Source organism: Myzus persicae, unplaced genomic scaffold, assembly GCF_001856785.1.
Source record: "Myzus persicae strain clone G006 unplaced genomic scaffold, MPER_G0061.0, whole genome shotgun sequence".
In the NCBI taxonomy this organism is placed as follows: Eukaryota; Metazoa; Arthropoda; class Insecta; order Hemiptera; family Aphididae; genus Myzus; species Myzus persicae.
The window spans coordinates 53,924-80,692 of record NW_019103914.1 but is presented as its reverse complement, the minus strand read 5'-3'; the positions used below and the strand labels follow the sequence as shown (position 1 = coordinate 80,692).

Genomic DNA, 26,769 nt, shown 5'->3' with positions numbered 1-26,769 from the left:
TAATTATAGTAATAATATAGTATTATAATATAATACTAACTTATTTTCTATTTAGATTTATCACATAATTTTCTTTTAAAACTAAAATAAACATTTTTCCGCGTTATAGATTAGCAGGCCAATGTCCTATCAGTTAAATACAATGTTCATATGTAATCTAAACATTTGCTTTAAAATATTGTAGTGTGAACATAAATCGTTTTATAACGATAATGATTGCCATAATACCATTATCAATAATAGGTACAAAATATAATATATTTTATTTTGTATAATATGTATTATAAATGTATATTATTTAGCACCGTAGGACTAGAATAAATATTATACATTGCAATTTGCTAGTAATTTATGTCAAAGAATGCGTGTGTAATTCCGACAGCTGTACCGACTACCGAGTACTCTAGTCTCTAGCTGTCCCTTTTCGATCTTTTCGATTTTTTCTACCCCCTCTTCGCCAATTTCTCGGTATGCGGCGGCAAATCTGTATACTATAATAACAACAATGACAACAACAACAACAACAACAACGACGACAACGACGATGGCGCGAGATCCCGAGGGTTTCAGATCGACGGGAGAAGGTGGATAAGGTCAGGTCCGGTCGGTGTGAACAATATTGACAATTAAATATTACAAATCGATGGGGCACTGCTGCAAATGTGCCGTTTCGGGGAAACCCGGGAGGTGAGAGCCGAAACGGAAGAAACACGAAATGAAAAAAATAACGATCTACACGGAGAAAAGAAACGGAGAAAAAAAACGTGTGCACACATAATCGAAATATTTTTAATCGAAAAAATAGTGGGGAACAGTGGCCCGCGGTCGCGATACGCACAGACGTCCACAGTGCGACGTTCTCGGTTGTCCGGACACTTACTACACGCGCCGCCCGTTCGTGTACATCATAATATTATTATTTTACCGACCGTAAAATAAATCGTAGCGACCACGTTGTTGTATAGAAATATTCAGCTCCGACATTTGCTCCGTTTAACAGAAATAATCATTGTATTTTATTTCTCATGTAAATAGTTGTAAACCATTAATATAGGTACCTCCTATATTATTGTTTATTGTAAACCAACATGTCGGTTTGTCGTCGTCGGACCTAGCGGTTAACGTCAATTACTTCATTGCGAGTGTGAACGTTATTGCCAAAAAATCTGGCGAAACATTTTTTTCACCGCGTCTCCGTTTCGAGTGTAAGTGGTGCGCCGTTGTTCCCGTCCGTCTTGCTCGAACTTTAACAATAATATTGTTATTTCATTTCTTTTGTTTATATATTAAATTATTTTATATAATATTTTGTTTCGTCTACTCTTGCGCGTGCGTGCGTTCGATTGTCGTGTTTGTGTGTGGTGCACCGTGCACGCAAGTGTGCCGCAGCCGCCGCCACCACCGCCAAGAAGGAGGAGGAGGACTTCGACAGTGCACTGGTAAATTTAGGAAGATAAAAAAAAATCGTAAAACATCCGTAGTGTTACATAACAAGTGGTCGTCTAGCGTCGGGAGTCGTCCCGTTCGGTTTTTTTTTATGGGGAAAACACGACCGGTGTAATAATATTATTTTTTAAACAAAACACACCACCAACGGCACCAGCCGTGTACACTGTACACGATCTACGTCTTGTTGATGATCATCACACAGTGTAATAATCTGACGGCTCCTAAGTGTGTGAGTCGTGTATTCGTGTGTGTGTGTCTGTGCGTGCGCGCGCTCTCGTGTGTGATATCCAGAGTAGTCGTAGTCGTGGTCCAAGGACAACACATCTTATACCGCGTTCAAGGACACGATTTCCAAGGTCGTGTTTTCTCCCCAACCCAACAATAGTCACCACCTAATTGTTTATTCGATGTCATATTTGTATTGAATGACAATCGTCAACAGCTTCGCGAAATTACTTGACCATTTTTTTAAAAATTTTTTTTATTATTACGATTATTTTAATTTTCGTTTTCATTCCGTTCTTATCTGACTCCCAAAGCGTACGACTCGCACACTCGACGCCGCGGTTGTCTTAACCTCTACAGCCGTCAGCCGCAATGCTCTGACCCGCTCGAAAAATGTAGCGCACAATAATATTATGGGTAACAACAAGTAACAGCCTACAACCAGCGTTAACCTAACATTAGTAAATTACACATTATTATTATAACAAGTAACTACGTGCGTTTGAGGTCCACTGTGGTTTTATTTCTTTTTAACGAGACCAGCTGCTGATAAAGAGCGATTAACGATGTTCGCCGAGAATGCGATTGATAACGACGTTCGTTTTTGTGCCAGTAGTCAGTTACTACTACAGTCGTAGTCGTTACGGGCTGTCGCGTTATTTGTATGCCCGTGGAATATAGGTTTTACATTATAATCATTCTGCCACTGTCTTTTTAGAAATGCATTATTGAACAAAATTGAAAAACACAACAGATGTTTTCATATTAGGTATTAAGGTGGTTGTTTCCAATTCGACGTAATAATATTATATCGTGAAAAATATGTGAAGTCTCGTTGTCCGGTGTTCGGTTCATTCACGAAATATCCTCATAACAATTGAGTAACGGGCAAGGATAATAGCACCATGTACAATTAATGGTGTACTGTGATACGGAATCAATTCCATTATGTCGTCGAATGAAAACGGTGAGAATCCCAAATGCGAGTTTTTAACCGGTCTAGTAATAATAATTATTAACACAAGCAGGTAGTCTGTTTTCTTTTTTAAGTTGTAGATTGGATTTTTTAAATTACTTTCTTGATCCTTAAACGATAATATTTTGACCACGTTTTGAGTTCGTCGATATGTACACCTATGTAATTCAAGATTAACGGTTTGTTGTCGTATGTCAACCCGTCATGTGCCCTGAAAACGTTGGGTTGATTAAAAAAAATAGTTACGCTGTTGCGTTTTTATGTTACATACTTACACCAACAATTAGGTTTTGTTGATTTTTGTGGACGAAATATAAATTTTTTATTTGATGTTTTAACCTTGAGCAAATGTACATAAGGCTCTCGAATGTCCAATATTCCTAATGGACTTCAGGAAAAGTGTTAAATTGGTTAAAACAATAAGGGTATGAAATTTTAGTCCTACATTTTTACTTAGGGTACATGCTTCTAAGATGTATTGTAGAAGAGATTTGTTCGTATTATTTACTCTCCCCCTATATAATATTATAATACGTATACAACCTAATAGTGCGGTTTTTCTTAGAAAATCGGGTCTCAAAGTCCCAACTAAGTATACTATTACTATTATAATCGTTTAAAATGAATACTTATGTTACTTGTCAAGATGCATCACAGTAAGTAGTAGGTGTCTACGATAATAATAAAATCGACATTTTCATTTCATGTTTTTCTGAGTAATAATAATAATATTATTATCGTCTGTTTAAAAAACTAAAGCAATTGACCCTACTCTGCGATAGGTTCTACCCGAGTCAATCGGCCGATAAGAAGTCAAAAATTGACATTTGTCACACTAAAAACCCGGTCGATTTGAAAATAGATCGTGCAGAAACACGAGTACTGCCGCGTAAAGCGATTATAGTGATTGTACAATGTACGACGATGTGTGTGTGAGACCCGAAACCACGCCATTGGAGGAGACGCGAACGAGAAGGATCCTCCGAGACGACAAATAATAATAATAATAATAATAATATTTACGACGCAGTTTATTATTGTTGTTGTTGTTGTGCGTCGCTACGGTTCAAAATTCTTGTAATCCGACACCCTCCTCTAAACGGACTAAACGTTATATGCAGGGACAAGAAGGTCTACGTAAAGGTGTGTTCACTACAATACGCGGCGAAGGCGGTGTGCAACCTGCCTACCTACTCACTAAATACTGAAAATCCGTAGTACGAAAATATTATTACCGATTGACATTTGACATCGACAACCGTGGTTGATGTTATATGCTTCTATAATGTTTTTCGGCCGCGGTAACCCGTTTTCGTGTCTGGCGTGCACCAGATAAAAAAAACAAACCAACAAACAAACAAATCCGTCGGCCACAAACCAATTATCGCTCGCACACGTGTAGTACACCTAGTCGTTAAAGTCAGATATTATATGTTCCGGTATGATGCCGGTGGTTTTTATTTTATTTTTTTTGTTGTTTGTATACCTCTATTCATAATAATTATCATAAAATAATATAATTTTCACGGTTAAAAAAACCCCATAACAATTATAAACAATGATAATATAATAACAGTGAATGTTGTATTATTCGATTTTTTTCCATTTTAGTCAACGAGGATGTTCCGTTATCGTACAGTGTGCACAGATTATCGATGTTTACAGCGTGGTTTTTCGTGTTGTGCGATCACCACTAAAACACGAATACTGCGTCGCATTACGTCCTCGTTCTCGTAGGGTAAAGGTGTTCGGGCGCGTCGTCGAAGTCTGTAAATATCTGCAAGATCACGGTCATTAATAACACTGTAAGACTTAGGGATGCCACGCCCGCATTTTTTGTGTCTAATAAGAGTTTTTTTATTGTAAATATTTTCAATTAGCCTGAAGCTTATTAAAATAACGTTTTTTCCGTAAGCTGTGGTTAGTGGTGACTGTTATGGTTAGATTGCCGCTAATGTTATTTTGTTGGCAATGGGGAATAATTTATTACCTATTTTTTTTATAACATTGGTTAAAAAATTAACTTTTTCATTCTGTAACCATGTATAAATTGTATCTCCCATAATACAAATTACATCGATCTAAATTTCCAGTAGCTGCCCAGTAGCTTCCAGTAGCCTGCCATCGGATGAATATTTTTATTTTCATTTTTTTGCTTCAATACAAATATTCAGAATCAATAATAATGCGATACTTCTTATTTACGTAGAAAATTTACTAGTTGTTTTTAGTTTTTTAAAAGTATAATCGTGCTAAGTAAATCAAGTCCGTTAGGGTCTGCTATTCTTTCGCTAGTTGCATTACCCAACATAATTTATACTCTGGTGACTGACGCATACCTATCGTTTAGAGCATGAGTTGTTTTTAAACTGAGCAATTTCCATGAGTCAAATGTGTTGGGGTCGTGGGAACAAGCTGATAGGGAATATATCAATGTAGTTGATCCTTTTTATAATTCTTAATAATATAAGACATGTAGTTGCCGGATACAAAATTATTAAAATTGAGACAAGTCTTAGGTTTGGCCCCAAGTTCTGCCAATGTCAATATAATATGACTTTAAAGTTCAAGTATTTCGTTTCGAAATGTTAGTGTTTTATTCACGTTAATATTATTTATATTGGACGTTCTGTTGGATTAACCTGAATACCAAATGGTGTGAGTCTTCGGGGCCGGTCGCGTTCGAAATCTGATAAGCAACAGGTGGTGCACTGCGGCGCAACAGTATCCATTCTTCGCTCGAACTATATTATACTTGATATTAATATATTATATTATGCGTGTGGGTGTGGCTGTCGCTGTGAGTAGGACCTCATAGAAGAAATACTTGTGGGGAATTGTTGTTGTTAGAGGGTATTGTTTTTGGTTTTTTGTCGAACGGCTAGAAAAATCACATTGTTCCAAGCCAGTTATTGGAATGTTAAATTGTAAATCGTAATCGTGTAACAATTTATATTTATCATGAACCAAAATACCAAATGTACAGTCGAATTTTGGTAACCATACGCCTGCTACCATTTTAATAATAATATTATGTACACATCGTTCGTGGAAATTTGTTCTTTGGTGGAGATGCATTCGACTCGAATACCTTGAACTACCTTCGCACAATGCCTTGATAATTTAAACATTATGTTATTTAATAACGAATTCCGCATACCGGCAGGATCGGTTTAAATATAATATCTTTCGTCGTGTTTAATATTATATTCAAAGAATTTCATTTTCAGAACTCCCGGAAAAGAAAACGTCTACTGTAATAATATTTTAATAATAATATCATGTCTGTTCAAGTATTACATGTATTTATAATAATGAATAGTTTATCGATTTGAAATAATATTCTTACTATATTTAGTAGTTACTAGTATAAGATCTAATATAATACTACAGTCCACAATATATCATATTTTATACCCATGGTGTAGGTTACTCGATGGTATACATCTGAGTTTATAGCAAAAATAAAAAATAATACAAATTAGGTAATTGTTTGTAAAAATTACCAAAATGGGGGATTTCTAATTGACCATAAAACCATATCATTGTCAAGGCTCACGACGATTTCGTTAAAAATGTCATTGGTCACCCTAATTATTAGACCTAATCATTTTGTGATTTAATACTTAGTACTTTTGTTGTACCAATGTTTATATTTTCACCAATATATTTTACCGGTATCAGATACATATTTAATCACCAGTCATCAGATAAATGTAAAACTTACATGATTAAAATTTTGTCTTATAATAAGATAACTAATATTATATTATTTATAACGAAAATTTAAAAATTAATGGAGTTTATTAATTAGTAGAAGTTTTGAACATGTATAAATTATAAAGGTATCAGAGTAAATTAATATTATTCTGTCCACACGTCTTGCACTAAACAGTTAAATTAAATTAAACCAAGATTTAATCTACAAACTAGTAATAATAATGTATTAGGATTTTTCTAATGTTTTGCATTAATCATCATTCATCATTAATAGGTTATTTAAATAACGAATATTTAGTCCTTAGGCTCAAAGAAAAAAATTGTGAAATCAAATTATTTTTCTGATTTATTCAGATTTTAGATAGTTAATAGTTTATTTATTTTATATAAAATACAAATCATTCGTAACGAATGTTTTGATCTAACAAACAATGACGATCTATAACATAATACAATTTATCAATTTAACATTGCAATTACATTTTAATATATCAGTTCTTCGTGATATCATCAATTATAAACTGTATTTACCAATAGTGATACGTGTATAATACGATTTCTAGACAAATGACTACCTATTCATTTAAAATATAATTTAAAATTTAAATGATTATACTCGTTGATATTTATTTTTAGTGATTAATTATTGATATTTTATCAGGAGGTTTAATATTTAGTTATTTTTTAGTTAGAACAAACAAGAATACATATACAATAGGCAATATGGGGGGAGGGTAGATATTCAATTTTATTTATGATTATGATTGTTATTTTCTTATGAGTTGTTATCAATTTATGAATATTAGTTCAATTTAGCAGCTAATTTGCTTGATTTGGTTTTTTTCCATCAAAGAAAATATCTATGGATCAGTTTTATAACAGTGTTCTATTTTAAATATTTTACCGAATTCTTTTGGAGAAAAGAAGGTTTATTTCATTGAATATGAATTCAGTTTTTAAAATATTCCTTACAAAATATTTAGTATACGCTGTGTGACTAGGTACGTATATAGTGTGTTTACAATATAAACATTGTGTATGGGTACTAATGGTATATTATGTAAGATTATATGTAGGATATTATGTAGAACGCGTTTTTTCTTAATATATTACAGGTATTAGGTAATTTATATTATGATCAAAATTATTTTATTTTGAAGTTTCCGAGTGTCATATTTTAGTCCGTCTTGAAGTATGTTGATGAGTGATGACTATTTTAAATGCATAATGATTATAATATAACTTATAGCATATTAAATTATATTAGTTGGGTACATAATACTACATACCTACTGTATAAAACAGTTAATTATTATATAAGTTCATAAACACGCTAAACAAAAATTAATATTGAAGAATTTGCTCTGATTCGTTAATCCTTGTATATTTTCTGTCGCGTGTGTTTAATAATGTTGTTGCACTTATTGGTGATATTGAATAGTTATTAGCTTTCACCTAAATACGTGTGGCAGTTGCTCGTAATATGAAGGTGTTCCGTAATTAAATAATGCGACTGTTCAATTCTGTGACTTTATTACTTACTTGATTTGCTGTCGTATTTGCCGAACCGTATTGACGAAATTTTATTGGGAATAACATTACATTTTTTTTTAAGAATCGGGAAAAAAGTCACCAACCTTGTAATTTTTTTTCGTTTTCAACATTTTCAGAAGTCATAAGGTGTTTTTTTTTTATTGCCGAAAAAATCTGTATTGTTTTCGTTTTTGGATATTATACCTTGGGTTTTTTGGGTGGGTCCTTGGATGTGCACGTGGTCCATTCAGTAGTAATTTAATAATATAATATATTATACGATCGGAAGTAATGTTTTTTTTTCGTGACAGCCTATGTGGACGGGAAATAGATGAAGGGTAATCTACACAGCCGTTGTTTGTGTTAACTGGAAAAAACGGACGTCCTCATATACGTACGCAATTAATGTGCGCATACGCATTGTTGCTCAATTTGTGTGGTTTAATATTTTAATGTGGTTTACATGACAAAATGGCACGTCTCGTTTTCAGAGTGTGATCTACATTATTTTATTATTCTGCCTGATCGATGGAATCCGTAACCAAATATCCATTATTAGATCATTGTATTCTTGTTGGTTGATGCACGGTGGTTTCTAGTAACAGTTATTAATAAATAATAAATTTAAATAAGTAGTCATTTTTTACGATTTTCATAATTTACTTGTGTGTTAACGACTATAAATTATACCAACATATGATATCAAAGCGGTTTGACATTGACCGCCAAAACTTTTGGTTTCCTTTTTATTTTTATTGTCGTGTTTGAGTTGTGTGAAATACATAATTTTATTATTATAAATTTATAAAAATATTATCAACTTAATTCAATAAAATGTAAATCGTTTGAAACAGTTCAAAGCGTCGTTTGTACGCGTTTTGGTATATAAAAATAATTCACACTCACTAAAATACTGAAATTATTTTTCTCTTCTCTCTGATTATGCCCCAAGTCCATATAAAGTCGCGTATTATTTGCTATTCCCCTGAAAATAAATGATTTTTTCTTTAGTTGTAGCAATGGGAATAAAATATGTAGGTATTTCACTTAAGTGAAATAAAATTAACATTTAACACTTAAATAGACACTGAACAGTTTTTAACAATTTTAATTTTCTTATCTTATATTTCATGTTTCAATTAATATCTTAACCATTTTACAATATTACTCCCACACAGTATTATGTAGGTATATTATAGTAGTAATAATTTGTCCTTTCGATAATGATACGTGGATTAGGTGCTTCGGTATTTTTAATTTAAGAATCACCACTATCCACGGTTTTTTTTTATTTTTTCAATCATGTATTTACAATTTTTTTGTCCATTATTTTATCTAGACTCTAGACCCTAAATCACTTTTCTTTTGACCGACGTCGAAGACGCATCAGTACATCACATAGCCACTCATCAGACACCATCTCATTTAGTTAACAGGTATAATATTATTTATTTTAAGTTAGTTATAAATAACTATATTTTAACTAATATAATAATAATATATATAACTATATATTAATATTTCATTTAGAATTATTTAGATACAACTATTTAGAGGACGTCACACCTACTTATTATGTTGTCTCCGTCGTGCAACATTGCAAAAACTGTTTTTCGCGGGATATAAGAGGATCTCAAGAGGATCTGAGGATGCCAGCTCACTATTTGTTTTCTCCCTCTGACCTACGCAAAACACATCAATTTTACGTTCAGTAGAACCAATCAGCAATCTTGTGTTGTTTGAGTGAAATACTGAAATGTGAATTGGCGTATTATAAAATATAAAGTTAAGGTTATAATTATTATCTGTGTTTGTACGTTAGTTTTTTATGATGCTTTAATAACGTGTGTGCAAGTTATGTTGTTATGGGTATATGTAAAATATTACGATTTAAAAAATGATCATATATCGTAAAAAAATCAAGTGTCATAAAAAAGCCACTTTTTAAACACAGATAATCTTTTTAATTTAGGATTTGATAACAGGTCAATTGCTTCTATAATAATAATATTAAAGCTAACATAACAAGATCGGTTCTGCTCAACGCAAATTGGATATGTTGCGCGTGGCCGCGTGGGTCGGAGATAAAAAACAAATATCGTGCTAACATCCTCTTCTTGTGGCACGTGCTTATTGTATTGTTGAGAATAACTTTCCATAAATACATTACAACCAATGTCCAATATATTGACGAATGATGATTTTTAATGTTTTTCTAATTTAAAGTGATTGCTGATGGGGTTATGGAGCTAGCATTTTTACTAAAAATACTTAATTGTTTTGGAACAATGTGTATTTCATATGATACATATTAATAATATTATTGTGATCCACTGGGTATTATAATATAAATAACTTCTGCGAATAAAGTTGTACATGAATATTATAATGTATTAATTTACATAAATTGAATATTATTTTATTTTATTAGTTTATTGATTAACAATACCTACCTATTACGGCTATAACATTATGATAATTATTTTTAGTGAATTAATTTTAATAAATTTAACATGTTTTTTAATGCACCGCTAATAACGATAAGTTATAATTCTTAACAGTAACAACTTACAACACATCTATGTGAAATGTTGTAATACTGTAGTGAGTTATTAATATTTTACTTGTACCTACCTCAAAGTAAATATAATATAATTACTTAACTTTTATTTGTCGAAGAAAAACGCTTTGCATAATTTCAAAATCATTAGTATCCTTAAATGTGTACACTATCTAAAACTTCATATTATTCTCCTTTTGTGTTTTGGTCATCTGTTTTATTAGAATTACAGCAAAAAAATAGTTTTTGCATATTGGTTTGTAGTTTCTGAGTTATTAATTTGTTTAATAGGTTTTTATGAATAATTTCAATATAGTTGCTATATCATAATTATACCAATTTTATTGATTTCAATCACGTGCAATCAGAGATTTTTTTGTTTAAAATTCAAATCTTCGTTTTCTTCAGGATTTGTTGCATCTTTTTATCTGTATACTTATGCAATTATAATAATTATATATTATCAAGTTCTTAAATTATTAAAATATTCATTTAGATGATAATATAACAAATTTATAACTTATCGTGCACACTATAAAATATTACGTATGTTAGTATTTTAAATTTTGTATAAATGTTGTCTTTATTGTAGATAGTTTTCACTGATATAATATAACTGTAAAATTAAATAATATTAGTTATCTTTGTAAAGCGACTTAATAAGTTAAACATTTTGGTTCAATTAAATACCAAATAAGCGATAATAAATAGTTTTGTAAACTGGTCATTGCTGTACTACGTGATATACAAGACACTATTACTGTACGTGTATACTACTATAATATACTATATTATAGGGATGAATTTATCAATTCTTTGAATTATAATATGTGATGTATTATTGTTTCTGAGGAAAAAATCATTTTGATTTCAACTATAATATATTTTCATACAAAGTTTCAATTATTTTTATCGATTCCCAGATTCGTTATCTTTTCTTGTGTCGTTTGTTCATTTAATTGTAAATTGATCATACTGAACATTGTCATATTATGGAATAAACTGAATAAAGTCGATAATATTAATAATATTCTATAAAAAAAACTTGCTGTGGTAAATGTATACAAAAATATATTTGCAAGTCATGGGATTTTATTGATTAGTTGTTACTAATCGTATCGTAGATACGCTTTTGGGAGGTTAGTAGATTTAATCGTTTAAACTCTATAATCTAACCAAAAAAAAAAAAAGACGACGATTGTTACAAGCTTGTAAATAATTAATGTAATATTACACATTCATGTTTGAGTTTGAGTCAAAACATTATGAAATGTCTAAAAGTTCTGAAATAACTAATTTCCAAACTGTCCAAGTCTGTACCATAAATTATGAGTTACTTATTAGTTATCGCACAAAGCATTTTACCGTGTTTTGATGGACTTATAATTAAACAAATAATACTATATTTGAATGTTCCGTAGGTTTATTTCCGACTTCCAGCTCACTATCATCTGATATTCTGACTACGGTAGCCTAGTGTATACGCATTACGCGCTTATAGGTGGTAGTACGCCTAGATTTCTAGGGCCTAAAATCTGAGCAACAGGTAATCTTGTTTTATCTAATTATCTTATAATCAAAAGTTCAAGAGTCCATCTTGAGCTTATACAAATGGTTAAATTCATAATATGTTTAATTTATATTATATACAATTTAATATAATTGGCTTAACTATAAATATCAGTAATACCAGTCCCATTATGATTATATATTTATATTATTATAATGCACTCAGACGACTATAGACTATAGTTGTAGCCGTTGTATGTACTAAGTACTTACACATCATATTCTTATTGTTAAAATAATTGAAATTTATTTTCATTATTTTAGACTGTACCTACAAAAAAAATAATAGCTATTGGTTCTATGACACGTACAATTTGATTTTAAGCCTCATCATAATATTATAATATAATTTGAAATTTTATCCTACACATACATTATATTCTAATGAAATTGATTTTTCTTATTTTTCAAAGTTCGTCTAAAATTATTTAAATAAAAATAAATTTAGATATTATGTATACATATTACGAAAAACCTTGCCAATTTATACCTAGAATCAACTATTATTTTAGTTATTTCCCACTTATTAACTATTGTAGTTCAGGCTTTAAGAATAAATGTCTCAATAGGACTTGCGAATATTTGAATATAATATATAATTAAGAATTAGCCCGGAATAAGTCTTTAAATACAGTATCAAATAAAAACTGTAGGGTTGATTTTGTTTTAAATAAATCAAGTATAAAACAAAAACCTCTCTCGCATAAAAAACCAACCACTAAATCAATACCAATCAAAAAAGGTTTACATCAATAGAATTAATGATGTATCATGTATAGATAAACAATTTCATTATTGATATCATAAAGAAGTGTATTATTTATTATAATATACAATTACTATCTAAGATTCTTACTAATTTTGTTATTAGTTATTACTCTGATAAAAGTTAATTGGTTAAAACAAATATTGAGTATTGAATACGAGTTAGCTACACGTATGTTATACATAATATAATGAATGTAATACAATTTTATCGCATAATTTAGATTATTCGTATTATAATATTACTAATTAGATCTGTTAACATTATATTCATTCAGCTGTGTTTTAATTATGATCGTGAAGTTTTTCATCATATTAATCCAACCGTAACAACACATAAAATTTGAACGCTCTACAATTTGATCATATCGCCAGATTATATTGTTCATTCAGTACTTCCCAGTTTTTTGTTTAAGGTAAAAACAATTAACAACCCAATTAATTACATCCGGACAATAGATTTATGTATTGATGTGTTTGTATGTGTGAACGAGTGCTAATATTCATCACACAAATGATGAATATTAATGCGACATTGAGGGAACAAAGTCATCCAGCTGCGTCATTATGAAATCCTTGGGTCCGGGATCATAGTACACCTGTGTATTGAGGTTTATTTATTTTGAAATTATATTCGTACCTAAAGAGTGTTAAATTGATGTTAAAAAATTGTGTGCGTAATGTGTTTATTTAATGATTTCTAGCTTACAATGAATGCATGAAAAAAGTATACTTTAAAAAATAACAATGAAGTATGAAATGATTTAAATGTATTTCCTTATGTCGTAATTTGTACCAAGATGGGAAGATATTATGCAGACAGTAGGTACAGTCATCTAAAAAATGGCAATAGTTAATAAAACGTAAATAGAAAAAATAAGACATTATGTTTTCGTGACAAGGTCATAAATATAAGGGATAAATCATATTTTATCAAAATGTAATTAATGTACTCGAAAGTTGAAATTAAATAAATTCTAACAGTATATTATACTTTGTATTTAGGATTCAGAATAAATATACTTACGAATACGAGTATGTAGGCAATAGAAGTATTAAAAAACTTGTAACTACTTAATTGAGAATTTTGTTTAGTTTATTTCCCAATTTATCTGTGTCGTCACAGCGCTTGTACTGGTAATTTGAACATCAATGATCACAGAGTGCCAATAATAATGTAAATTAAAAAGTAGGAACAGATAATATTAATTTAAAAAGAAAGATTATTATTATACACGAACACTAACTTTAATGTAGAGTTTACAAAAATTTAAACATTTATAAATCACGTTTTCATATCTTTGAATTGTTAATAATAATATTTTGTGTAAATCATGAAAAAACTTCTTAGTTTCCTAAAAACTTTATTTACAAATTGGCTACATTGAAATTTTCAAAAATAATTTAAAAAAGATTTAAAATTTTTATTTTCAGCATTAAAAAAAATTAAAATGTTACATTATACGTGTTACGGACAAGTAAATTAATGATAAGGGGAAAAAAATAAAAAATATTGATCAGAACAAAAGTTATTTCATTTGTCAGGTCTATTAAATCATAGTCATACTATTAAAATATTTAAGCTTGTTTCAGGAGTAGCTAACTTTTGCGTATAAAACGATTGATTTTTTACTGATTCTCTTGTCCATTCGCCTACCTGTGAAACCACCAAATCGATAAGTACTTATTTTTGGTTTATAATTAGTACATTATTTTTTTTTTTTACATAGACTATTTTTATTGCAATGATTGTGATTTTTATACACTGTTATAAAATGTATTTGTTAGTTTTTAAACTCTACCTTGAAACATATAATATCTAAAAGTCTTTGGTCCGTTAAATTTATAACACGTGTGCAACTTTAATCCGTTTAATATGCGAATTGCGAGGAATGGAAAAACCATCACATAATATTCTCCTATGGTTCCATAGACCATAAATCATTGGTAGTACATAGTTTTAAAATGTTATTGTAGATAATATTTTAATTATTATAATGATGCCATTGTTTTCTAATACCTTAGAATTCTAAAGAAAAGGAAAAAACAATTGTATTTTTAGCTTATGTGCTGTAGGGGAAGTCTTGGACTATGCTTACTTAATTATTTGACTGAGATAAATTCAATTCGCACTAGTTCATCATTATTTATTACTGCACATAGGCGGTATTTACGATTGTGTTCTACAGCCGTTATTTTCAGCTATCATCGTTTAATTTGTTATTAGGTGATATTATTATTTAATACGTGCCAAAAATAAAAAAACTTCTCTAAAACATATCGTAATCAAATAGTATAAGTCGGTTGGGTTAAACACAGTTTATTCTTGCAAGGTGTGACCTACATAATAATATTATGTACGAATAACCTCCGAATGTTATCGCACCCTTAAAAATCTGGTAATTTATTCCAAATTTAGTTTTTGACTTTTGCTTATATATTGCATATTATTTGCGTCCATATCATAACTATTTCCATTTTAAGTTTTACCACTTTTAGATGCTTGTTATATGTGCCGTAGAAGTAATGTTATACATATTATATAAAAGGCATAGTCTTTAGAAGAGAGAACATTTCTTCATTTCATTTTTTCTTAATTTTTAATAAAAAAAAAGATTTTTACAACCATAATGTTCCTCATTACCTACTCACTACACATTAGGTACACAATTTGGTCGCGAATATGTCTGCATCTATTTCTTCTTTTTATATAGTCGTAATTCCATATCAATTAATTTTAGTTTGTGATTCTCAAGTAGATAATAATTATGTACTGAGTGACTATTTTATGATTAAATACTCTTTATTTCAAAAAGTATAAATAATTTTGAAAAACAAAACAATTTACATGGCTTCTGATCGTTAAAAAAACATTTAAAAAATATCTATATATTTTTTAATATTTTTTTCCTGAACATATTTTAATGTTGTACTTTTTTTAATGACTACTTACAGTTTTTAATTCATATTCCAAAGAAGAATATTTTTCTAAGTATTTTGATACTTAAAAATCGAATTTCTGACGAGTAGATAATGAGTTATAACTTTAAATATTTACCTCATAAACTACTCATCCTAAATTCGATTATTATACATCTAAATACTCAGAACAATATGCCGCATAATCGTATGTGTAGACCGTAGGTAAACATATTGTTTTTGGAAAGAGATTTCTCAAGAATATCTTTTCATATAACAAAAGGTACTACTTAATATCTATACTATTGATTAGTTATAAACAAAATAAGCACCGAGATAAGCACTAAGACAGTTCAATGATTACAACAAATAAATTAACTTTTAATGAAATCAGCTTTCAGGATAAATTGCTACTCACATAATTAAAGCAGCGATGGGAGGGAAGAAAGGGAGTGTTCTGTTTCAAGTAATATTATGAAATTACATTGATAATTTTTTCTGATACATTAGGTGGTATTTAATATTTGCTCTGATACGAATTTGTTGATATTAATTATATATTTTATTCTTGTTCGAGACAAATGACTATGATAATATTTATCTATATAAGTTTTTTTATGATTGTCTTGCTACTATTAGATCCCAGGTATTTGTCTAAATAGATTCCGTAAGTTTGGTTTCCATTGATTTTGTACGTAACTACGTAAGGTATACCTAGGTATAACAATACGAGATAATTGTTTAATACATTTCTAATAGTGATTTATTGGAATGGGATAATATTCAGTGTTTCAGTGTATTGCTAAAATAGTCATGTTTCATAAACATTTAACTCGACTATTCACATATTATTAAAATATAGCAATTTTTCATTTTTATTATTTCGTAATCCAATGTAGATTATTGTGCAGACAAAATGGGTTCGTAATAAATTACAATGTATCTGGACAATGAATTATAGCCTTTTGGTAAAATTGTAAAACGCAATACCATCAACCTAAAATGTCACACCAAACATGCTAATTTGATGGTGTGTATTTATCTATTTTCGATTATATTCGATAGGATGAATGCTGAATGAATGATGACTTGACTGGTTAATTACAGGAAATGCACAAATTACTTTTTTTTTAATTTCGTGATTGATCATTTTATAAAAATTTGTTTTGTTACACCTTTTTTTTTTTAGACAGGTTGGTTCATCCAAGTGTCTATGAAACACAAATTGCAGGAAATTTAAAACGTGTTCATGAGTAACAGTTTTCGCCTATTTGTTTGGGCGTTGGAATTGTATTTATTATTCAGGGACTACCTATTTCATAATTTTTTTATTTTGAAGGTCAATTGTTTCTTTTTCTAATATTCTAATATCTATAGTAAATTATTAGTCTAGATTCATCAACGACTATTATTTAGCATATTTTCTATTATTTTGATTACTTATACTCGACTTACAGCAATTTTTATTGCAATTCAGTTGAAATTTTGTGTTGACTTGATCACAATAAATACTATAATAGTATATTAGTAATACTTTGTCAGCTTGGAAAATGGAATGAGTAATTTTTTGTTGTGTTTTGTGTAAAAATCAGCATAAATATTAAGAACGGTGCTCGGTAAGCGTCTGACAACTGACAATTCAAACTTTAGTTGCGTCAACTTATTTATTGCTTTATTACGTGTTAATATTCTTAAACATAACCAGCCTATGTTGAATATATTATTACCTCCTTTCAATTTTAGAACCAACCAATTTGCAACATCATATGAATTTATCCTGTTTTAAATAAAAAATAGAAATGAAATTATAATTGTAAAACATATTATTATTATCAGTATATTATAAATGTACAAATAAAAATTGTTTTAATGATTAGTCACTAAGTTATAAGACTACCTATAATATGCATTTTAAAGTTAAGAACCAATAGTCGAGTGATAACACAAGAGTACAAGACACAAATCAGTAGTTGATCACAAGAATGTTAGCAATTTAATCTGTTAACAATATTTTCCCCCTCAATTTTAGGTTTTGTGTTAACAAATCAATGTATTCTAATCCGACGGTACGATAGCAGTTTAAATAGCGTTTAGTTTGACTTACAAATTTTGTCGAATATAGGTGCTGTATAAATATCTCGAATCAGTTAAAAGTGCTTGTAATAATAATTAACCATTCGTTAATTTCTACATTCTAACAAGTATATAAATAACAATAAATTATTAATATCTTTTAAATTTTCGTTCTGTTCCAGTTATTCTTATTACTTTAAATTTAAATTGATTCTATTTTAAATTGGTTTACATTAAAAGTAATCAAATGACTAACATTAAATTTATGAAATTAGATTTTATTAAATTTATTCTTGAAAATACGCTTATACAACACAGGGGTTCAAAATCCAATAATATTCCGGGTTTAAAAGTGATGTATTATTTATAAATTAGGTTTATATAACTATTTCTGTCGCTCTTTATCGTAGTATTGTAAAAATACAAAGTTTACCTAGAAAGTAAACATGATATAATACAATTAAGATAAAGGACTATCTATATTTCCATATCAATTGTTCTGATTATTATTTATTGTGGTTAGATAATACTATAATAGAAACTTACTATCATATTATAAAATTTAAATATTTGTTTCATTTATTTCAGTTCTGTATTATAGTCTATAAAGCTTAATATTGTTTGTATCAATGGTTTATACTATGTATATTGTGTTCTACCAGAATTTTATTTGTTCTGACGTCGATGCTAGCCGCAGAAAATAAATTTAAAAAACTTTAATACTATTGTCTTGAATACAGAATTGTGTGTCGAAAAATGTATAGTTAAGATAACTATATATTTTATAGAATTATGCTTTAAAAAAATGTATTAATTTTAAATATATTATTCAAGTGTGTTAATAGTTGACAGTTATAGATAATATCTCAGTATTTGTACTGAATTTTAATTTTAATTATACGACTCGAAACAGAATAACAGAACATAATTATAAGATGCAATTGTTCTTATGACGTTTTCATTATTTATCTAATTAATTATGGTTCTACTATTATAGTACTATGGGAGGCTGTACTCATTTAACTATATAAGCACAGTTTAATATAATCTGTGATATAAGTGACAGTTTTTAAATTAATTAATTATTTATATTATGGTTGTTGTTCTAAGACATGAATATATATATATCAACTACAAAAAAAGGGTTCAAGCAGTATAGTCCATGCACTTATTCGAGTAACGAATAAGACAATAAATTTGGTTCGATTAACCATGTAAAAAATGATAAGTAAAATACTGTTACTCTTATAAGTGTAATTTTAAACAGGCTTTGCACCACCTGACGGTGTTGTGAAAATGACAACATCCTTCGCAACGTTGATTCTTCGTGTCTTATTTTGTTCGTATAGTTACTCTTATTAGTTATGTTCATCTGCAATCGCCAATCATGCTTATAATTATAATCTCGATGCCCTATGGCGCCTAGTCCGCGGACCACCTCGCTATTTGGAAATCAAATAATATCGGACCGATCTAAATTGAATTTGCGCTTAAGAATTCGCCACACACGTATAACATGTACTAGGTAGAGTATATTATAATATTATACACACTTTATTCGTGTTGCATATCGCGATATCATACAATGTTAAAATATGATCGATGATATTCGTCTGTACAACATAATATTATACACCAATGTGCGGAATATCGTTGTTGTTCTAAGTGGGTCCGTTGAAAAAAATGATCCTCCGACCGGCAACTCGATAAATATCCGGTGTAAAACCGCATTGGCGTGTGCTATTATACGAGTTATTCACACACGTGTATTGTGTGTGTGTAAGTATATATATATATATAAAATATATAACATATACATTATATTATATGCGAGCGCGTATGGAGTTCGATTGACAATCTCATTTTCGTACGAGGCCCGAGGCGGCTGTCCATTTCAAGGTCTGCACTCTCTGCACACTCCACTCTCCGCGTTAAAAAAAATAAAAAATTAAATTAAAAAAATAAAAAATAAATCTCGTTCCGCAGCAGCAGCTCTTCGCACAGCAGCCTTTCATTCCACATTCTCATGAATCCAGCCGACGGACGCGTGTCGATCCAACGCTCAGCGGCGTACTTGCACCTATTATAATAATACACACACGGGCGCGCGTGTAAATGATAATACTATATATAATAACAATATTATCGTGTGTGTATATATAATATAAGGCGCATACACGTGTGTGTACCGTAGCAGTCGTTGCGATCGCCGTCGTCGGAGCAGACATCAGTCGTAGTAGTATACCGGTTGTGGTAGTGTCGGTTGTCTAACGGTCGTCGTGTGTAATATAATATTATCACTCGTTGTCCGTCCGAACGTCGTTTCCGAGTACCTAACCTACCCACGTTTAAGTCTAAAATTCGCCGTTCCACCCGCAAACCGTGTTCAGTATTATAATATTATGGCGGACGTACCCCGCCGTACGACGTACGTATTGTATTTTAATTATAATCATTTGCTACTGTTATATTATAGTAATAATAATATAATGTACCTAATGCGATTATATTTTAGAATATTATTTAAATATTATGTAAAGCAAATTTGGCGTGCCATCGTCGGAAGCGCGTTTTTTCGTCTAAATATTTTTTATCGACGTTTTGAATTGGTGATGTGTTTTGCAGATGAAATCGACGTCGCATCCGGAATACCTCTCATCTACACGACCGGTCAGAGATAAGTTATGATACCAGTTTTATGATATCCGACAGATACAAACACGTCCTGAGTCTCGGCCCGGTTTACGCCGACCAATAACACTAAAATGGTGGTAGATCACAGTGGATCTAACAGTCCAGGTAAAAAAAAATTATTTTATTTTAAATTGTAAAGTTTAGCTAGTTAATATTCCTCTTTTTTTCCCCCATCGTGTATGTATACGTGACGAGATAATATATAATTTGACGCTGTGTGTTTGCCCGCTTTCAAAAAAATTCGTAATCGGCCACAGGAATGTATGGAATAGTTATTGTCGTGTCTAAAAATCACATATTACGTTTAAAACCTTAAACTAAAAAAAAAACCGCACGTCTACCATGCTGCCTGTGCGATTATCTGCGTATTGCGCGCTAAATAAGCACAGCGAGACAACCCCGCGACGATTCGCAAAAGATTAGCAAAGTCGTTGTTTGAAATATTATTATAAGTACGTTGCACCCATTAATCATCGTGAACTTGGTTCTTCGCAATCCGACCGAAAACCTGATTGATTATTTTATGGTACTTATATATTATTTTACGTAGGTAGCTATGTTACACTGGTGCGTTTTTACATAGTTTTGAGTCTGTACCTGTATACATTAATTACGTATGCGGTTTTTATTTTTTGAAATTCGGCCAACAATAATTCGCTTAACGTGTTTAATACATTTATCAGGAATAACGGTTTAACGCGTATTGGTATTATATTTTATACGCATGCCATGTAACATGTAACGATTTTAATGAATTCATGTGTGTCGTAATAGCATTTTAACTGGCAGTATAATATAGACGAGTGTAGGCACACGATATTCCTTGATGTAGCCTTACAAACTATACAAACCAACTATAATTGTGAAACGTTTCGTTACACTTTTCAAAATATAAAAATTCACGACGACACGACGAAGTGAACAAAAACTGTTGTTGTTACTACGCACCTACGCCGTTCAGGAATTATTTCGGTTGCGACCACCTCTAAAACCGCGTGTACTGTGTAGTAGATGTTCGTTTATTTCTCGGTTAGGACGACGTAGTTTTTTCTTTCTTCCTCAAAAACGCGTAGTGGTAGGTACCCAATACAACAACAATACTAATATAATACTACATACCCGCCTCACATGCGTATAATACTATAATATAATATTATGTGGCTTGCCCATTCATGGTTGTATTGTAATAAAGTCTCGGACCACTTGTATAGTCACCACCACTGCCGCCGCCTCCACGTGAATCCGTGCGTTCTCGGCTCGGCTCGACGTTCGATCATAATCGAAAAGCGAAAAAAAATAGTATAATATAAACATAATATAACATGCACACGAAAACAATGCCATTGTACGGATTCTTCCAATTTCTCTCTCTCTCTCTCTCTCTCTCTCTCTCTCTTTCTCTCTTTCTTTATCTCTGTGCATAATAATATTAACGCGTGCTTGCGAGCAATATTGTCAGAGTTGAAGAAGAAAAAGAAACGATCGTTTTATTATTATTTCGACAGCGATCTCTGCAGTGTAACGGTCGTGTTAGTTCTCGATGATCAGATTTTCCGCGTACACCTAGCTCGGATTGATTTTTAAGGGATTTCGAAAATCCGTTCGGTTCTGAACGTCGATTAATGAAATACGCTTGATATTGAAAAAAATGTTAAGACTTTATTGACGCCGAACAACTTTTAAATCTCCGACTCTCGTACAACCGCCGCCGCCGTTGTCTTCTTATTATTTTTTTCTTCTCGTGTCACAACAGTTGCATATTTCGACCGATTTCGAAGTATAATTATTATTATAATATTGAACGGACTGCCCGAACTTTGGTCCTTTTACGCGCGTCGTGCAGGCTGTGGCGGCAGTCACACCGAATAAAAATCACTATTATAGACCGGCGACTATTAAACCGTATTGTAGTGCATTATATGCGTATCGTCATTATTATTATTATGTGACATACACTTCATACTAATATCATATAGTAGTGAAACCGGCGGCGGCGCGTCGTGGTGTCGGGCTCAACCAACTGCAGTCGTTGATGAATTCGGCCTTTGACGTGCCACGATCGTTATTACAACGATATGGACCCTCCTAACGGCGGCGGTAAAAAAATCTAGTCATATTATGTATACACGCGTATCTATTGTCGTTTTTCTTTACAAACTATATCTCATCATCTCGAGAAACTGCAAAACTCGATCATCTCCCGCAAGTCGAAATCATCACACACCTCTTATACACTCCAAGTGGAAACTGTCCGCGTTTTCCGAGTCTTTTTAGGCGTTCCGTCGTCTCGTCAAACAAATGCGCGCACCTCTGGTTATTTTATTCACCATAACGATAATATTACACCAGTCACACGCCTATCGTTTACGGCGATTTCGAAATTTCGACGGCTTAATGTAATATTGTATTTATAATCATTTTTCCAGACACAAAATTCAATAATGGCAGGGTAAAAAACCAAGAAACTATCGATCTCAAAATCAAAAGTAAGTACCTAGTGCATGCCCGACGTTCATGTTTTTACGGCGTGCTCATACAATATTGTGATATCTCTATTCACTGTGGTGTACTTGAATAATGTTGTGCGGTGTTTTCGTCTTTTTTTCAGGCGGGACGTTAGACAGATACGAAAAAAAATTAGATGCCGTCGAAAATGGTTCGTTTCCCCCCACCAAAGAGGTGGCAGATTTCGAACAAGCTATTGAACTCACTGGTAATTGCAAATTCTAATGTTTCGTAATATTTATACATTTTACAGGAGTCTTCGATTATCTATAATCTATATATTCCCAATACCCATGTTTTATATAATATTATGTGTCTCTTAGTTATTTGTATAACAATTATAGATGATGTGGTCATCAACGTTCATGATTTTAGAACATTCTAATGAAATCACACAAATTAATTTATTTTTGTACACATTTTACCAAAAAATATTTGTCAATTTTGTCATATATGCCTTACAAAAATGACCACTGATCAGTGATTATTAATAAATAACAATTACAATAATTAACACAAGGCCAATCAGTGGAATTTCACCTTTAATCAACAAAAGTTTTAATTTTTGGGTTTGATATTTTATCTTCAAACGTAAATATTTTTATAAATATAGTATATTTCTAAAGACCCTATGTGTTAGGTATACCTATTTCATACTCTAAAATATCAACAAATGATTATAATTGATTATATTATTTTATCGTTATTATTATTTTTTAATATCAATACAATTCTATTCTATAGTTGTAACCAATTTTTAGTTTAATTATCAGCATTATTGTCTCTTTAGGTTATGGAAAATTCCATTATTTACTGTTGGTTGTGTGCGGTTTTGTCAGCACCAGTGAAGAAATGGATGTTATATGCATGTCATTCATATTACCATCAGCCCAATGTGATCTTAAGCTAAATACGTCTTCCAAAGGATGGCTAAATTCAATTATATTCATAGGTTAGTGTGATTATATTTTAATACTCATATTTATCATCCACTTAATGAGTATTTAATTAATATTATGTTCTAGGTATGATGGCTGGTGCATACATTTGGGGTTCGCTAGCTGATGCATTGGGGCGTCGTAAAGTATTAATTGTTATCAGTTTTATGAATGCCTTGTGTATTGTTGCATCCACTTTTGCACAATCTTATGGTGTATTCATGTTCTTTAGATTTTTAAATGGAGCTGCGTAAGTTAATGTGACGGATGTAAATCAATAAACTTTTCTTAACTACTTTTTAATTAATTTAGATTGGGCGGCAGTGGACCAGTTATATGGTCATACTTTGCCGAATTCCAGCCTAAGAACAAACGTGGTTCAATGTTGAGTTCGATGGCAGCATTTTGGACACTTGGAAATTTATTTGTAGCATGTGAGTAATAGATTATTATTGCAGTAATAATTTTAATATTAATGTTATGTAATTTATTTAGCATTAGCATGGATCATCATACCACAAGATATTGGCTATAGGTCTCCTACGTTTTTATACAATTCTTGGAGAATATTTTTGGCCATATGTTCCATTCCTAGCGTACTTGTTGCTGTGTTCCTGTTTTTCTTACCAGAGAGTCCAAAGTTTCTATTGACCCGTAATGATCACAAAAAAGCGTTAGAAGTATTCAAGCAAATATATGCTACTAATACCGGAAACGATCCAGAAATGTACCCAGTAAGTTTTATTAATTTCTTATAGTGTTAGTGTAGAATGTAGAACCTGTAAAATGTTTAATGTCTCCAAAAATAATTTATATAAAAATGTAAAAATAAATGTGCTGTCATTTTTATATAGCTTAAAAATATGCAACAGTTAAGAGATATTAAATTATGTAATTTAAATTAATTATTAAAAACAATTAAAAGTTTAAACGAGTTTATAATGTCCCAATTTATTCTTTTTTGAAGTTACATGTTAGGCCCTTGTCAATATCAATGGTCCTGCAATGTATTTATTGGCTGTGATTTCCAGAATTGTTGTGAATCTAATTTATTTATAATTATTGAAACATTAAAAATTAATTAAATAAAAGTATGTGTAATATAATATGGTAAATTTCTGTATTCATAAAGGTGCTAAGCCTTGCAATACACATTTGTCATTTAAATGTGTAAAAAAATTATTTTTCGCAGTTCATAAGTATCAACAATTTAATAGAAACAAAATATTATTGAATTGAGTGTTCAAATAGAACATTTATGTCTAATGATTTTTTATAACTATACAACAAAACCAAACCCAACTGTTCATAATTTAACATAAAACATTTAAATCTGAAATAAAAATATATATACATAAATTAATGTGTGTATAATTTTAAAATTATAGGTTAAATCATTGGTAACTAAGTCGAATGCTATTGAACATGACACTAAAAAAACTACTTCTTTTAAAAGTATGACTGAAGAAGTAGCTCATAATACTAAGATGATATTTATGCAGCCAATATTGAAGTATACGTGGATATCTATAGTGATCAATCTTAGTTTTCATATCGGGTATGTTAAGCTTATGATTGCTTGAAAAAGTTGAAAATTGCAATTGGTTTATTTTTTTTTTAGTTATTATGGTCTCATGATGTGGTTCCCAGAACTATTTAATAGATTTGATGAATATGCTCGAGCTCATAATGGTAGTGAACAAGCACTCGTGTGTGAAGTACGTAGCATTGATGATTTACTAATAAATTATTATTATAACTGTTATAACTGTGTATTATTTTATTTGTTGATTAAATAGGTGACTGAATTTGTAGTTAAAACAGGATCACACTCTCATGTGGACCTATGTTCAGACAAAATTGAAAGCGGCGTTTTCCTTGAATCATTTATTACAGTGGCAGCTGCCATTCCTAGCAATGTATTTGCAGTGTTGGGAATGGACACATTGGGCAGAAAATTCTTTTTAGGTACGTTTAAATTAACTCACTTTCTATAAATAATACTTATTAAAAAATGTCAATTAATTTTTTTATTCAGTATTCAGTACAATGGCATCTGGAATATGTGCTGTTGGATTGTCACTTATTACAAGTAAAAGACAAAATTTAATAGTATCTGCTATTTTTAGTAGTGCTATAAGTTGCGGTAATGCTGCTTTGGATTGTTTAATCACAGAAATTTTTCCTACAAATTTAAGGTAGTATAATGTGATTTATAGCTACAATATAAATTGTCATTGACATAAGAAGTCATAATGTAAAATATTTAATCATCATTTTTAAATATTAGAGCTACTGGAATGGCCATATCTATGGTAGCTGCCAGACTTGGAGGTATTATTGGAAATATTGTTATCGCTGCGCTGCTAGATCTCTATTGCCCATTACCTACTTACATTGTAGCTGTACTCCTGATAGGTATGACACAATTATGCAATATTAATATTCAGAAAACAGTAAGTATTTTATAACAATTTCTTTTTTTTATTTAGGCGGAGGGCTTTTGTGCCTATTGTTGCCTAATACCACGAGAGAACCATTAACGTGACCTATTTATGGAATAGATTATATAATAAACAGATTTAAGTCTATCATTATTATTTTATTTTCATTTATTGACATGACATTTTGTTAGTTTTAAAGCCTTTATAGACACATAATATGCACACTTATTATATATATAATGATGAAAAAAAAAGTTCTTTTAATATAATTGTATTTGTTGTTTACTGTATAATATGTATAATATGTGTACGCTAGTACATATATGTTTGTATAGATATTTTCCAGACAAAATTTCTAATATACTATTGTTTATTTTATTTTATTATTATTATAATATT

General features: G+C 30.5%; 1 protein-coding gene across 6 annotated transcripts; it reads left to right on the top strand.

The window, feature by feature from the left end:
* The first annotated feature begins 853 nt into the window (after nucleotides 1-853).
* On the top strand, nucleotides 854-26,769 carry LOC111036263 (synaptic vesicle glycoprotein 2B). 6 transcript variants are annotated; one of them, XM_022318236.1, is made up of 15 exons: nucleotides 854-1,439; nucleotides 9,243-9,339; nucleotides 20,415-20,588; nucleotides 22,910-22,969; nucleotides 23,092-23,196; nucleotides 23,779-23,940; nucleotides 24,014-24,176; nucleotides 24,239-24,360; nucleotides 24,422-24,660; nucleotides 25,315-25,484; nucleotides 25,548-25,644; nucleotides 25,726-25,894; nucleotides 25,965-26,124; nucleotides 26,217-26,344; nucleotides 26,419-26,769. In XM_022318236.1, exons 3-15 carry the CDS (start codon nucleotides 20,555-20,557, stop codon nucleotides 26,472-26,474), a joined length of 1,665 nt encoding a protein of 554 aa, XP_022173928.1. In that variant the 5' UTR covers nucleotides 854-1,439; nucleotides 9,243-9,339; nucleotides 20,415-20,554; the 3' UTR covers nucleotides 26,475-26,769. The 6 variants fall into 6 exon arrangements, with proteins under 6 accessions (XP_022173928.1, XP_022173931.1, XP_022173927.1 ...); XM_022318235.1 differs by lacking the exon at nucleotides 854-1,439 and adding an exon at nucleotides 2,291-2,641; XM_022318238.1 differs by lacking the exon at nucleotides 854-1,439 and adding an exon at nucleotides 4,437-4,455.

Bases quoted from the DNA above. Each gene is read 5' to 3' on its own strand.
- LOC111036263 (XM_022318239.1), top strand. From the start codon at position 20,555: ATGGTGGTAGATCACAGTGGATCTAACAGTCCAG. The intron at 24,361-24,421 runs GTGAGTAATAGA...TAATTTATTTAG, and splicing joins TGGAAATTTATTTGTAGCAT to CATTAGCATGGATCATCATA. The intron at 25,485-25,547 runs GTATGTTAAGCT...TTTTTTTTTTAG, and splicing joins AATCTTAGTTTTCATATCGG to TTATTATGGTCTCATGATGT.